Source organism: Nicotiana sylvestris, chromosome 12 (genome assembly GCF_000393655.2).
Source record: "Nicotiana sylvestris chromosome 12, ASM39365v2, whole genome shotgun sequence".
Classification (NCBI taxonomy): domain Eukaryota; kingdom Viridiplantae; phylum Streptophyta; class Magnoliopsida; order Solanales; family Solanaceae; genus Nicotiana; species Nicotiana sylvestris.
The window spans coordinates 134,406,453-134,422,867 of record NC_091068.1 but is presented as its reverse complement, the minus strand read 5'-3'; the positions used below and the strand labels follow the sequence as shown (position 1 = coordinate 134,422,867).

Below are 16,415 nucleotides of genomic sequence, written 5' to 3'. Positions count from 1 at the left end.
TAGCGTCATGTATATGCGTATGAATGTCATCTCATGCATAGGTACATGATTAATAACATCATCAGCCTCTGAGGGCATTCCATCATATCATATTGGCCACTATGGGCAAAATCATCATCATATACCAGCTGATCAGGTAGTGGTGCATATATAACATCATAACCTTTCACAAATCCCATATACATACATATATACGAGTATATAACGCCGTTTCAATCATATTTCAGCCACTGTGGGCAACATCATCATCATATACCAACTAATCGGGTGGTGGTGCGTATATAACGCAGAAACCTTTTCCCACATCCCATATACATATATTTACATATATACGCGTATATAACGCCATTTGGTCATGGGTCAATCCATATGTATGAAATGCATGAAAACTACATAATAATATCAATATTTCTTCCGGATAACCTTTTTCAACTACATATTATTCTTAGACCCACGAGAAGAAGATAAAATATTATGACACACGAAAATTCAAGAACATAGATATCTATAATACTTCTATGAATAGAGTCATTCATAGAATGCATCTGCACGTTTCGTTCGAATCGTATGGATCATGCCAAAAGAAAGAAAGGATAGCCTTAACATACATGTTCCCAGATTTATTTGAGCGAACCGACCTTTGCGAAATATGGACAAAATTCACACTTGGACAAACTTGAAATTTCGGATGAATTAATCTGCTTTTAACGTTTTGAACAAAATTTTGGCTTAAGGAATAACTTTGTAAATCATAAATTACTTTTAGCATCATGCATATGCGTATCAATGTCATGTCGTGCATAGGTACATGTTTCATAACATCATCAGCCTCTAAGGGCATCCCATCATATCATATTGGCCTCTGTGGGCAAAATCATCATCATATACCAGCTGATCAGGTGGTGGTGCGTATATAACACCATAACCTTTCCCATATCCCATATACATACATATATACGTGTATATAACGCCGTTTGAATTATATTTCGGCCACTGTAGGCAACATCATCATCATATACCGAGTATGTAATGCACATAATGTACCGAGTACGAATAATGTACCGAGTATGTCAGTACGAATTATGTACTGAGTATGTCTATATGAATAATGTACGCGTACGTCAGTACGAATAATGTACCGAGTATGTAAGGCACATAAATAAGTACATAATAGACATGGAAGAAATATAGAGTACATGACTCAACCTATAAGTCTGAATAACTTTGTAAATCATAAAATACTTTTAGCATCATGCATATGCGTATGAATGTCATGTCGTGCATAGGTACATGTTTCATAACATCATCAGTCTCTGAGAGCATCCCATTATATCATATTGGCCACTGTGGGCAAAATCATCATCGTATACCAGCTGATCAGGTGGTGGTACGCATATAACGTCATAACCTTTCCCATATCCCAATACATACATATATACGCGTACATAATGCCGTATGAATCATATTTCGGCCATTGTAGGCAACATCATCATCATATACCGAGTATGTAAGGCACATAATGTACCGAGTACGAATAATGTACCGAGTATGTCAGTACGAATTATGTACCGAGTATGTAAGGAACATAATGTACTGAGTACGAATAATGTACGCGTACGTCAGTACGAATAATGTACCGAGTATGTAAGGCACATAAATAAGTACATAAGAGACATGAAAGAAATATAGAGTACATGACTCAACCTATAAGTCTGAATAACTATGTAAATCATAGATTACTTTTAGTGTCATGCATATGCATATGAATGTCATGTCGTGCATAGGTACATGTTTCATAACATCATCAGTCTCTGAGAGCATCCCATTATATCATATTGGCCACTGTGGGCAAAATCATCATCGTATACCAGCTGATCAGGTGGTGGTACGCATATAACGTCATAACCTTTCCCATATCCCAATACATACATATATACGCGTATATAATGTCGTATGAATCATATTTCAGCCACTATGGGCAACATCATCATCATATACCAGCTGATCATGTGGTGGTGCGTATATAACGCCGTAACCTTTTTTCATATCCTATATACATATATTTACATATATACGCGTATATAACGCCATCTGGTCATAGGTCAATGCACATGTATGAAATGCGTGAAAAATACGTAATAATATCAATATTCCTTCCGGATAACCTTTTTCAACTGCATATTATTCTGAGACCCACGAGCAGAAGATAAAATATTGTGACACATGAAAATTCCAGAACATAGATATCTCTAATACTTCTATAAATAGAGTCATTCATGGAATTTGTGCATATGCACATTTCGTTCGTATCGTATGGATCATGCCAAAAGAAAGAAGGAATAGCCTTAACATACATGTTCCCGGATTTATTTTGAACGAACCTGCTTTTGCAAAATATGGACGAAATTCACACTTGGACAAACTTGAAATTTTGGATGAATTAATCTGCTTTTAACATTTTGAACAAAATGTTGGCTTAAGAATTGAATTGATGAAGTCTTGAAATTGAACAAAAAATGGCTCTGCTCTTTCACGTTTTTGGTTTTAAAAATCAAGGAATGCAAGTGTTTGTTTGATTTTTAATCAAGGGAAAATGTTTTTGATTCTTTCAAGTTTTGGAAGAAAACGTTTTATTTAGAATTCCTTTGATTCATTGTCAAGAATCAGAAAAGTGACTCATTCCAAAGTGACTCTTTTGAAATTCCAGTCTTTACACGTTAGTCTTTAAAACAAGTCTTTAAAGTGACTCATTTTTATGAGTCATAAAATTAACTTTACACATTACAAGCATATATGACTATAAGACATATGCTTGGATGTGGCATACTGGCACGTGGGGAGTAGGGGTGTGTTATTTAATTAATTTTTTATCCACTTATTCGTTAACCGGGTAATGTCTCGTTACCTGGTAGTTAACCAATTACCCAAAAAATTGAGAATTATTCCCACTTACTTAAAATATTACTCACTTTTCACATACCTTAAACACTTTTCTAGCATGAGCATGTAGTACCTTGCATGTCACTAGCCCATTAATACCGGGTATTTTAGCTCGGGTCGTATTTTACCCCAATATGCCAACTTGGACGAAAAATTAAATTTCTTTGACTTGCTTCCCCTTTCACCTTTACGAATTTATTTATCACTTGTGAAATAGCACAATCCTTATAATCTCCAAATAATCTTTTACTTGGACTAATGTCAATTACCTTACAACAAATCCAACGTACAATACTATAGGGTGCAACATCGTCGTAACTTAATACTGTGAAGTGTGACACTACCGTAATGTAATACTGCTGGGTAGAACATTGTCGTAACTTAATACTGCTGGACATAACATCATTGTAATATATTACTGCAGAGCATAACATTGTCGTAATATAATACTGCAAGACGTAATATTGACGTAATATTGCGGGGTGTAACACATCCATTCTAACAATCCCTCTATGAATCCGGAGTTATTTTCTCTCATTCCCCCAAATGTTACACTGCAGGCCGAAGATATTATAGAACATTCCAAGACTCTTTTCATGATCTGCTGCAAAAGCTTGATTCTTAACCATACTTATGGGCTCGAAATCATTAGGCACCACACTTTAACTTTTGAATCCACTCAGACCGTTGTTGAGAGCCACCCACTCTGACTTGGTATCGAATATAATCAACTCCATGAATCTTCTAGCACATGAACATCCTCTCGACGAAGCACCCGGCCGATTCACTTTCCTTGAAACCCGCATCTATACAAGGCATAAATCTTGAATCCTTCCCCAAGTATGAACATGAGTCAATAAGGCCAATCATAGCACACCTTTAATAATTCCTTTGCTCAAATTACCTCTGATGCTTTTTTCCCTTAGCTGAAATAACCCATCAATATGCTAATAACCAGAAATCTCACAAATAGACGCCCATGCAACCCAACCGTAGGCGGTGGGACTCTCCCACTTAGCTTTAAGCCACTATTACACAACTCTGAAACCCACCCAAGATTCTTTATCTCTTATTGATATGACCTTCCGCAATTAAACCGCCATATTCCTCGAAATCCTTCTGCTAGCATTTCATGAACACTCTGAATCTCTTGCAACATTTACATATTAGAACTCTTACCGGATAGCTAGCAAAATCCTTCACAGGAGTTTCGCCAACCACGCGACCGGTGACCTTCTCATACGAGATAACCCCTCTGAGCCCATGCTCATTCACCAGCTGCACAAGCCCATTCACTCCTCGTGGACATCAACTAAATGTGCGACAATATCTTCCAATTCAAAGTTATGTTGTATCCTTCTTCATATCAAACAGCTCATTTCCGTCATATCAAATCTTCCGCCGTTATGCTAGCCAATATTTCAAATTAAGATCGTAGACCTGGTCACTGTCCACCATGAATCCCAAATCACTCTAAACTTTTCTCAATGAGTGTAGTCATCCTACCACAGAACCCATATGATACTCTGCCCCAAAGGCGAATTAAAGAAAATCGTAACACCAGCGAACTTAACGTATTCAACAAGGACAATGGCACCACATCACAGATGAAAATTCTACCACGCTCAAAAATACCAAGTCTTATTACTCCATCAAACCAAACTTGAACATCCATAGCCTGAATGCCTCTCCTCCGCTGAAAATAAAATTTTGAATCTCTGAATCTTGCATTGAGTAAACATCCTTCCAAGTCATTCACTGCTTCAACGCGTAGACAAACATCCTACCATTACACAAATACTGTGCGATAGCAACGCACGAATCGTCATAACAATTAATGTCAAATCTCAAAACCTTAGATAATACTGATACAGAGCAGAAATGACAGAACGGCCTTCCGCAAGGCGACGACAATAGCCCAAACAAATACGCAGGGAGGAACATCCCACACCATATTTATGGTACCATTACAATTTCTCAATTCTTGATCGATATAGCAAGCGCTTCACGTCGCATAAGATTGAGTAGGAAATAAACAAAGGCATAAGCCTCAAAGGAATCAACCAGCACGATGAGGAATCAAGAAGGGAAGTGCTCCTAACATCCCTGTAGCCTCTCGAAGATAAGTACAGACGTCTCCTACCGATCTGCAAGACTCTACTAGACTTGCTCATGACTCATGAGACCTAAGGGAACCTAGTGCTCTGATACCATGTTGTCACAAGCTGAAATCCACTAAGGGTCGTGATGGTGCCGGACACCGCTGTCAGGCAAGCCAACCATAAATGCTTAACTTAATTCTTATCTTAATAGTTTTAAAAACTGAAATTTTCTTTCAATTCGGCTAGTAAAAGATAAACTTTGCAAAAAAAAAAATAAAAAAAAATCAGAAGTGAATATAGAATACCCCATAATCATCTCAGAACTCGGTGTCACAAATGCATGAGCAATTTCTAGGACATAATGTAATACAACAACCGTTCGGAATACAATATTGGACAGAGAGTAAATACAATAATCTAAAAGAGACTCTGCTGGCTGCGAGTCATCTCGAGAAGTACAGCTCACCTAAGTCTCCATATCAACCATACTGCTATGCCCACTAGGCCACTAGAGATGCATGTGCCTGCGCAACAAAAATGCATAGCAAGTGTAGTATGAGTATGAAAACAACGTGTACCCAATGAGTATCCTATCTAATCTCGAAGAAGTAGAGACGAGAGGTCGAGTTTGACACTTACTAGTGGTCCAATAATAATATTTGTAAAAATAGGAGGAGAACATGGATTTTATAAAGCAATTATAAACTCATAAATCCGGAAAGCAAGTAAACAACTTCTCAAATAATGAAGGATTTTCAAAGATTTACTTTTCATTATCTTTATCATTTTATCTTTGGACAGGACAGGCAAGTATCAACATTTAAATTCTCAGGCAAGCAATATAAGCATGAGAATATCATGCCGAGGTCGTACAACCCGATCCAACATAAATGTAAAATGTGCACTGCCAAGGGTCGAACGGCGCGAACCATAGATGCATCTATTACCCCGCTCGTGAATCATACATGTGACGCGGTCAAATATAAATAAGCAATTACCCTGTTCATGAATCATACATGCGACGCGGTCAAATATAAATAAATAATCACATTGCTTGCAAATCATACATGTGATGCAGGTACACATAGGAACACATGCTCAAACAGTCAATCAAGACGTTCATCAAGGAGACAATTATTCAAGGAGGTGTAAATTTTCCTCTTTTACAAGTCATGAAACTGAAGTTTAACTCTTTTAGAAAATCATCTACCACTTTGATATGATTTAAGCAATTTAACTATCAATACGGTTGCACCTATTACAAGTAAGCATTCTTTTGGGTCCTAGACTACCCAGACATAAGCATAATAGTAGCTACGCACGGACTCTCGTCACCTCGTGCGTACGTAGCCCCCACAATTAGGAGAACATATTCAATTAATTCACCTATGAGTATAATTCACTCTTACAAGGTTATAAAAGAGACTCATCATGCTCCGAAGTCCAATAACCGGCTTTCACACTTGATGGATGGACATATATGAGGGTGGAGTGGGGCCGCTCCTATGAAATTTATGGCAAAAATATTTCTAGAGCACTCATGAAAACTAGGCGCGCGCATGGCGTATTAGCGCAAAATCGCGATAAACAACAAAGTGTGCGCGAGTATAATGTGATAGCTAAGACACTAAACTTACAAAAGAATTATTGGTTCATAGAAGTTCTAAACTTCACCAATTGTTCTGTAAGTTTAATCTTATTTTATCTAGGTCTCGTTCATAGTCCAAGAGACACCAGATTCGATGCATTATGCTCATTTTGAAAAGCCAGCGAAACTTCTTATTTTGTTATTAGAAGTATTTTTGAGATATGTGGGGGATTGTTAGAAGATAATTCTTATATCTCAAAAATAAAATATAACATATTCATTATCATTTACTACCCATGATTAATAGTCATTATTATAATATTATAACTAACTTTTTATTAACTTTAATGGCTTTAATTTGTAACAGCCATTTCAATAGTCTTTGAATGGTATTTAATAATTTTTAAAACGTTGCTTACAATCTGAAGTTAAAATCTTTGGATTATATATATATATATATATATATATATTCCTATGTGTTACTTTGAGTAGAAAAATGAAAAAGGTTAAAAAACTTTTCTTCCCTCTCCTTTAGTGCTGAGTTTTCTTCTCATAAATCTTTGTTGTTTCTGCTCCTAGTTATACTAGAAGAGCTTGTTGAATCCTGGTGGATACGCCTAATATTATTCATTTCGGTGTGGGCGAAATATCCTTAAGGATAGTGTCTTTGACACGCCTCAAGCTAAACCTTTTATTCTCCATAATCATCAAATTTTTCCAACACAAAAAGAGGGATTTCTTATTTCCTTTAAACTTGTCAGAATACACTGATATTACTATTTCAATAAACGTAGTAAAAAAAATTACGTAAAACATTTAAAGGAATATTTATATACTAAGCCACTGCTTCACGATCATCACAATCAGCCACAGCTATAGTTGTCCTACCGTGAACATTCTTCTTGTAGGAATAATTCCTAGCAACAAAAACATAGACACACAAATTTACTGCTGTAATGGTAGCCAACAACCAGTAAAAATAGTCGAGCCGACTACTATTTAAATCCTTCCCAAACCAACTCTTGCCACTCTTTTCTGTGATATGATCCACAATAGTTATCAAGAGGCTGCTAATAAAATTTGCAGCACCAATCACACTAAGGTAAAGTGCAATGCCTAAACTTCTCATAGAATCAGGTACTTGATCATAGAAGTATTCTTGTAATCCCACTAAGGTAAATCCATCTCCTATTCCGATTATAAGGAATTGTGGGGCTAACCAGAATACACTCATTGAAGCTGAACCCTCGAGTGGATTTTCATGAACAATATTCAATCTTTTTCTTTCGACTAGAGCTGCAACGATCATAGTAGAAACAGAGAAGATCATTCCAATACCGATCCTTTGGAGAATACTAATGCCTCTTTCGTTTCCTGTTGCCCGTCTTAGGACAGGTACGAGAATTTTCTCATACATAGTGACAGATATTATCATGCCAACAGCTGCTAAGGCAAAAATTGAGGCAGGGGGAATCTCAAAATTGTGAACAATCTTTCGGTTCAGTGTCACGCCTTGTTTGATGAAAAATGTTGCAGCTTGTGCTATACATATACCAAATGGTATAGTGGTTAGCCAAATGGGAGTAGTGTTGATAACTAGCTTCAATTCTTCCACCTTAGTCACAGTTGCAAGTTTCCATGGATTCTGCAGCTGTTCTATTGAATCTTGTTTGTCGTCAAGAATCGCAGCTTTATCAAGGAACCTATAAAGTAGAGTCACAAATTTGTTTCAATATTGCAAAGAGTATATTCATAACAATAATCATGACTAAGTTGAATCTTACTTGAGCTTCTTGGTGTGACATAAAAGTCTCCTCCGGCTAGTTTCTGATTTGGGAATTTCATGTAAATGAGAAGGATTTGAAGGAAGATGAAGATTTCTTTTTCTTATTGCAGCTACAAGCACCTGTAACATTGGTGTTAATGGACTTCCAGTTGCTTTTCTATAACGATAAAACGGTCTCCCTGCAATAAAGATGACTAAACTAGAAGCCATAACTAGTGTGAGGATCAAATCTGCCATCGCCCAGCTAACGCGATCTTGAACATAAACAATAAGAGTAACACCAAGTAATAGTCCGCAGCATAGCCCAAAATTCCACCAGTTGAAAAAGGACATTTTCTTTTTTTTCTCCGCAGGATGATCATCATCAAACTGATCAGCTCCAAAGCTCTCTAGAGAAGGCTTGTGCCCTCCTGTCCCAACTGAGATTAAGTAAATCGCGAGGAAGAAAATCGCCTCGTGAGCTTTTCTAGGTTCATGACAGAGGTCACTGTCACAAGGTTTCAGACTAGGAACCACTCTTGACATTGTCAAGAGAAGCAAGCCCTGCATTAACAAAACCAGGGAAAAAGTTATTTATTAAAATTACTCCATCCGTTTCAATTTGGATGACACACTTCAAGAAGGAAAACTGTGGTTACCAGGAGGTAGACAGTGGTAGAGACAAGAACTGTGGAGAATCTTCCCAAGTATGCATCAGCTAGAAAACCTCCAAGCAATGGCATTAAAGTGGTGACTCCTGACCAGTAATTCACACTTTTTGCTGCTGTTTTGAGGTCTTGATGTATGGCTTTTGTTAGGTATATAATCAAACTTGTTGCTAATCCAAAGTAACTCAGCCTCTCACTGAATTCAATTACTGTTAGAAAGGTAACAATTCATCAGTTTCTCTAATTTGCATTACCATGAAGCAACATGTTAACAAAATGAAAAATTTAATCACCTCTTTGATTATTCTTAACCAAACGAATCAATATAAAGCTCTTTGATAGTTATGCTTAGTTGGAATTGTCATTTTTAATATAAAAAATGATGTAAAGAAAAATATGTTGTCTGTAGATACCGTCTAATATTTTGTCACTAGGATGATTCCAGCACAATAGCAGCAGCAATGGCTGGAGTTAAGCTTTGGAACTTATGCTGGGAATCTAAGTTGCTCGGACTCGGGTACTGGTATCTGGTAGGGGCACGGATCCGAGTATCGGATTCGGCAAAATCAAAATTTTAAGATTCGAGGGTGCAGATCCAGACATAGATACGGGTGCGGGGATCCGGCTAAGAAAATTAAAAATTTGTAAAAAATAGAGCTATAAAGAGAAAAAGAAAGTCATTCAAGGACTTCCATTGACTCTCTATCTATATCGCTGCTACTGTCTACCAAGAGTCCGAACTTAGAGCACAACCCCTTGAATTCTTAGTCTTTTCTGAAACACAAAGCAACAAATATGAGACAAATGCACTACAATATTGAAGGTATGTCATTTCCCATGTTTTAGATTTGTTTTTTTTATTTGATTTTGAGAAATCAAAATCTCAATTTTCCCCCCAAATTTGTCGATAAACTCAGTTCAAAGTATCTTTAAGTTAATTAGTTGACCGAATCTGGGACATATCCCGCACCCACACTCGTCCCCTGTCGAGATTGGTGCGGCACCAAAAACAAAGAGTCCGCGCAACTTAGCTTGGAATAGAGTTCTTGGGATTGAAATAGTGACCATAAACTTTCTATTTACTTAATCTAATTTATTTTTTTTAAATAATAGAAAAAGATGTCGCGGACAGCAGCGAGTTATCCACTTGACAATAATTGGCCACTTGCTATTTTTGTGAAGAGTGTCAACTAAGTGATAGTGTTGTATTCTGGGCCGGGCCCGGGCCTTCGTGGGCCAAACGGGTCGGGCTCGTGGGCCTGGGCTTCGTGGGTCTGGGCTCTGGTGGTCCCGGGCTTCGTGGGCTCACGGGTGGAACCGGCCCGTGACGGGCCTAAGCCCACATGGTCCCGGGCTTAACGGGCCGGGCTCGTGGGCCTAGCGGGTTTTTTTTTTTTGTAAGACAATTTATTGTAGTATCATGGCTATATTAAAATATATATGTAGTATATATGTAGAAATCTAATTATTAAAGTGTTTGACGAAAAAGAAAAATAACAAAACAATAGTACAACACTAAATTGTCATGCATAATAAATTAATAACAAAGTACAACATGAAGCATGTTAATATATATATATATATATATATATATATAGTATACTAGTATAGAATGTTATGTATATACATTTCATTGTATATTTTCTTGTAGTATATATTGTATGTTATGTATATATATTCTCTTGTATATTGTCTTGTAGTATATATATATATATATATATATATTCTCTAATATATTTTCTTGTAGTATATATTGTATGTTATGTATATATATCCTCTTATATATGTTGTTGTAGTATATATTGTATGTTATGTATATATATCCTCTTATATATGTTGTTGTAGTATATATTGTATGTTATGTATATATATTCTCTTGTATATGTTGTTGTAGTATATATTGTATGTTATGTATATATATATATTCTCTTGTATATTTTCTTGTAGTATATATATATTGTATGTTATGTATATATATTCTCTTGTATATTGTCTTGTAGTATATATTGTATGTTATGTATATATATTCTCTTGTATATTATCTTGTAGTATATATTGTATGTTATGTATATATATTCTCTTATATATTTTCTTGTAGTATATATATTGTATCTTATGTATAGATATTCTCTAGTATATTGTCTTGTAGTATGTTATGTATATATATATCCTCTTATATATGTTGTTGTAGTATATATTGTATGTTATGTACATATATTATCTTGTATATTGTCTTGTAGTATATATTGTATGTTATATATATATATATATATATATTCTCTTATATATTGTCTTGTAGTATATATTGTATGTTATGTATATATATCCTCTTATATATGTTGTTGTAGTATATATTGTATGTTATGTATATATATTCTCTTGTATATTGTCTTGTAGTATATATTGTATGTTATGTACATATACTTCATTGTATATTGTCTTGTAGTATATATTGTATGTTATGTATATATATTCTCTTGTATATTGTCTTGTAGTATATATTGTATGTTATGTATATATATTCTCTTGTATATTGTCTTGTAGTATATATTGTATGTTATGTATATATATTCTCTTGTATATTATCTTGTGGTATATATTGTATGTTATATATATATATATATATATTCTCTTGTATATTGTCTTGTAGTATATATTGTATGTTATGTATATATATTCTCTTGTATATTTTCTTGTAGTATATATATATTGTATGTTATGTATATATGTCCTCTTATATATGTTGTTGTAGTATATATTGTATGTTATGTATATATATTCTCTTGTATATGTTGTTGTTGTTGTATATATTGTATGTTATGTATATATATTCTCTTATATATGTTGTTGTAGTATATATTGTATGTTATGTATATATATTCTCTTGTATATGTTGTTGTAGTATATATTGTATGTTATGTATATATATTCTCTTGTATATTGTCTTGTAGTATATATTGTATGTTATGTATATATATATATTCTCTTGTATATTTTCTTGTAGTATATATATATATTGTATGTTATGTATATATGTCCTCTTATATATGTTGTTGTAGTATATATTGTATGTTATGTATATATATTCTCTTGTATATTGTCTTGTAGTATATATTTTATGTTATGTATATATATATTCTCTTGTATATTGTCTTGTAGTATATATATTGTATGTTATGTATATATATTCTCTTGTACATTTTCTTGTAATATATATTGTATGTTATGTATATATATATCCTCTTATATATGTTGTTGTAGTATAAATTGTATGTTATGTATATATATTCTCTTGTATATTGTCTTGTAGTATATATTGTATGTTATGTATATATATTCTCTTGTATATTGTCTTGTAGTATATATTGTATGTTATATATATATATTCTCTTGTATATTATCTTGTGGTATATATTGTATGTTATATATATATATATATATATATATATATATATATATATATATATATATATATATATATTGTCTTGTGGTATATATTGTATGTTATGTATATATATCCTCTTATATATGTTGTTGTAGTATATATTGTATGTTATGTATATATATTCTCTTGTATATGTTGTTGTTGTATATATTGTATGTTATGTATATATATTCTCTTATATATTGTCTTGTAGTATATATTGTATGTTATGTATATATATTCTCTTGTATATGTTGTTGTAGTATATATTGTATGTTATGTATATATATTCTCTTGTATATTATCTTGTAGTATATATTGTATGTTATGTATATATATATATTCTCTTATATATTGTCTTGTTGTATATATTGTATGTTATGTATATATATCCTCTTATATATGTTGTTGTAGTATATATTGTATGTTATGTATATATATATTCTCTTGTATATTGTCTTGTAGTATATATTGTATGTTATGTATATATATTCTCTTGTATATTATCTTGTGGTATATATTGTATGTTATGTATATATATATTCTCTTGTATATTGTCTTGTAGTATATATATTGTATGTTATGTATATATATTCTCTTGTATATTTTCTTGTAATATATATTGTATGTTATGTATATATATATCCTCTTATATATGTTGTTGTAGTATAAATTGTATGTTATGTATATATATTCTCTTGTATATTGTCTTGTAGTATATATATTGTATGTTATGTATATATATATCCTCTTATATATTTTCTTGTAGTATATATTGTATGTTATGTATATATATTCTCTTATATATTTTCTTGTAGCATATATATTGTATCTTATGTATATATATTATAACTTATTACTTATATATTTTCTTGTACTATATATTGTATGTTAGGTGTATATATTGCCTTATATATTTTGTATGTTATGTTTATACAATTTTTTTATTTATTTTTTAAAAAAATCTGTTGGGCCCATTAGGCCCGCCAGGACCGGCCCAAGCCCGGCTGACGGTCCCGGGTTAAACGGTCCCGGGCTCGTGGGCTAATCAATGAAGACCGTCCCGTCATGGGCTTCTCAGACCCACCAGAACCGGCCCACCAGGCCCGTTAGGCCCGTTAGGACCGGGGGGCCGGTCCGATCCGGTTCAGGCCCGGCCCACAACGCTCTAATTAACGACAAATCCAACTACTGTTTTGTGGTGTACTTATGACCAACAAAACAATGGCCTGTTTCAATGGGGACTGGTTTCAAAGCAATTATTCTTTTGCTAATAGCTGAACTACTTGATCATTTAAGTGTTATTTTTCTTAGTGAATATCCTCAATATAAAAGATAATTGAAGAGAATAAATGACTCAAGGGAACATTAGTGGAAACAAGAAACATAAAACACCAAAAATATCTATCAAGTTTCTGGTTTTAGTAACATTTCTAGATAAGTTGGGTCCATTAAACTTAAGAGAACGAGATAAGATGTGGCGAGTAACACTTTCGGTAACATTATCACAGTGCTTTTAAGGACCCCAACGACGTCTGTCTATTCTTTGTGCTTCTTTTTCCCCCTCAATCTTCAAATGCTACAACCACAACAAGTCTAGAAGCCTCTAGATCTTTTTGTGCTTATAGCATTCTTATAAATTTCGTCTTTATTTTTATTATGGAGATATTTCTTGCCAATAAATACAAAAGTCGTCAATTTTACAAGATAAACATGGTAATTTTTTGGCTTAATACATAGTTGACCTCCTGGCTTGTAGGCAAATTCCTTTGACATAAGTGAATTTTACAGTAATGTTTTATGACACGCCAAATGCTATCTCGAGGAGGAATTAACACACCCTTTTAAGTGCTTTCTTGCCCTTTTTACTGACAACCTACTACTTGTGCATGACATAAATAGAACGATAGACAAACCAGAAACGCAGTTTAGACTTATGAAATCTGGCCACTTTCCTTTGTATATGTTAAAATATATTCTAGCTAGAGTTGAGGACATGACTAGTAGTCAAGTTTATTACCTAAGATTCCTAACACTATCTTAAGTATTTTGAAAGTTGGGGCTTCAACATTAATAGTTGTTATATATACTACGTATATAATAACAGGTTCAGTTGAACGCATTAAATATAAGCTAAGTGCTGCTCTGGTTGATACTTATCATATCTTAGGACTAGAATAAAGGAGATAAACTGTGGAAGCCACTCTAATTTTAAGAGAAAAACTGACTTCAATACATTTCCTCCTTTCACTTTTACCTATCCACTATACGAAAAATACATTTTCCCTTTTACTTGTTCATTTTAGCAAATCAAGAGAAAGATAATATTTTTCCGTGCTTTACCCTTATCATTAATTATTCATTTCTCAAATCATTTTTCAAGACATTTGAAAATGCTATTATTATTAGGGGTTATATGGCAAAATATATATTACAATTATTATTTCTTAAGGACGTGTAAAGTCAAAAATGAACAACTAAAAGTGAACGAAGTGAGTACAAGTGAAACTATTTGGTTATGCATGGATAAATGCTTACCAATAATGAAGAGGGAGGCTTTCCAGACACCAGTTGAATCCCTAAGAGGAACTCTTCCTTTATGATCAACAGAAGAATCACAAACCCATTTTTGCTCATCATTTTCTACTGATTCTGCTTTCTTTGTCTGCTCCATTTCTATATTTATCTTATCCATTTTTTTTGGCTCTAAAATACCAAAGAAAGATATATCAGTACTAAAGTGGACGAGATAACAAGTTGGTGGATTGGCTGCTTTGGTTTTGCTCAACTTATATAGAAAGAGGAATCCCTGTTGACTGCTATTGACAAAGTTTCTAGATTATGTGAGCCAAGAATGTTAATGTAAATTGAATTTATTGTCAATGATTGTGACAGAGGAAGAAAAAACAATCCCTTCCACTAAATTAAAGTAGTCCTTTAATTTTTAGCCCTTAATATGTATAGGAGGAATATCATAATATCCACTGTCCAGTCAGATTCTCCTATTGTCGGCATGTCATAGAAGTACGGCTATACACAAATAGTAAAGATCTACAACACGACTCAACACTTAGGGATCGCTTGGTTTAAAATCAGGTTAATTATGGGGTTATAATTAGAATTATAACTTGAATAATTTATTTTCAGCTTTTATAAGAGATAAGTTATACTCCTTCCCTTTTGAACATATTTGATTGCACATGAAATTTAAAAAAGAAATAAAGAAGGGCTTAGTAATCGACGAAATACTTCGGGGAGTTAAAAATCAGCATAGATCCGAAGATTCCGGAATAGGGCAACCTTTCCAAGGTGCAATTTATTTGGAGGAGGTGGGTTCGAAAAGAAAAGCCCGGCCCTGCTTCTCTTAATCTCCACCCACCTCCCGTAGAGGCGGGTCGGATTTTGAAACTCGTGTCCTTAAGAAGTTATAGCATTTGTATGACTATAATTCTTTTGAAACTTATGTTGTTAAACATGTCAGCGTATTTGTGTTGTATAAAAGCTTCTAAATTGAGTGAATTGAAAGTTTAAGTTAAATTGTTTCCAAATTTATAAAAGGGTCATTTTTAGGAACAGACCTAAAGGGAAATAGGTTCACATAAACTGGAACGGATGGAGTATCAAAATTTTGGCAAAAAAATAATGCTGCTAGTTTTAACTAATATCTCCCGCCAAACACAAGTTAAATTTAATCTTAAAATTATATAGGAATAATTGACCTAATCCCTTGAACCAAACAGCTACTTAACATTTACGAGAGGCCTATGTGTAAATGTTTTCTGAGTGGTACATATTACTTAACTGCAAATATCAAGTATCCGATGTACGTGACCAAGGTGTAGGCAAATCATGCAATTAGTGCTTTAATTGCGTCGGTCTTATCTATACGTCTAATAATCTAAATCTTCCCAATACTTTGATTCTTTGT

The 16,415-nt window shown here is 33.7% G+C and overlaps 1 protein-coding gene across 1 annotated transcript; it reads right to left on the bottom strand.

The window, feature by feature from the left end:
* Positions 1–7,388: 7,388 nt before the first annotated feature.
* On the bottom strand, positions 7,389–15,241 carry LOC104245245 (protein NRT1/ PTR FAMILY 5.6-like). The gene is made up of 4 exons (XM_009800827.2): positions 15,026–15,241; positions 9,055–9,272; positions 8,415–8,959; positions 7,389–8,333 (listed from the first exon to the last, which is right to left on the bottom strand). Exons 1-4 carry the CDS (start codon positions 15,180–15,182, stop codon positions 7,466–7,468), a joined length of 1,788 nt encoding a protein of 595 aa, XP_009799129.1. The 5' UTR covers positions 15,183–15,241; the 3' UTR covers positions 7,389–7,465.
* Positions 15,242–16,415: the final 1,174 nt, after the last annotated feature.

Bases quoted from the DNA above. Each gene is read 5' to 3' on its own strand.
- LOC104245245 (XM_009800827.2), bottom strand. From the start codon at position 15,182: ATGGATAAGATAAATATAGAAATGGAGCAGACAAAGAAAGCAGAATCA. The intron at 9,273-15,025 runs GTAAGCATTTAT...CCTTTCTAACAG, and splicing joins AGCCTCCCTCTTCATTATTG to TAATTGAATTCAGTGAGAGG. The intron at 8,960-9,054 runs GTAACCACAGTT...TTGTTAATGCAG, and splicing joins CTACCACTGTCTACCTCCTG to GGCTTGCTTCTCTTGACAAT.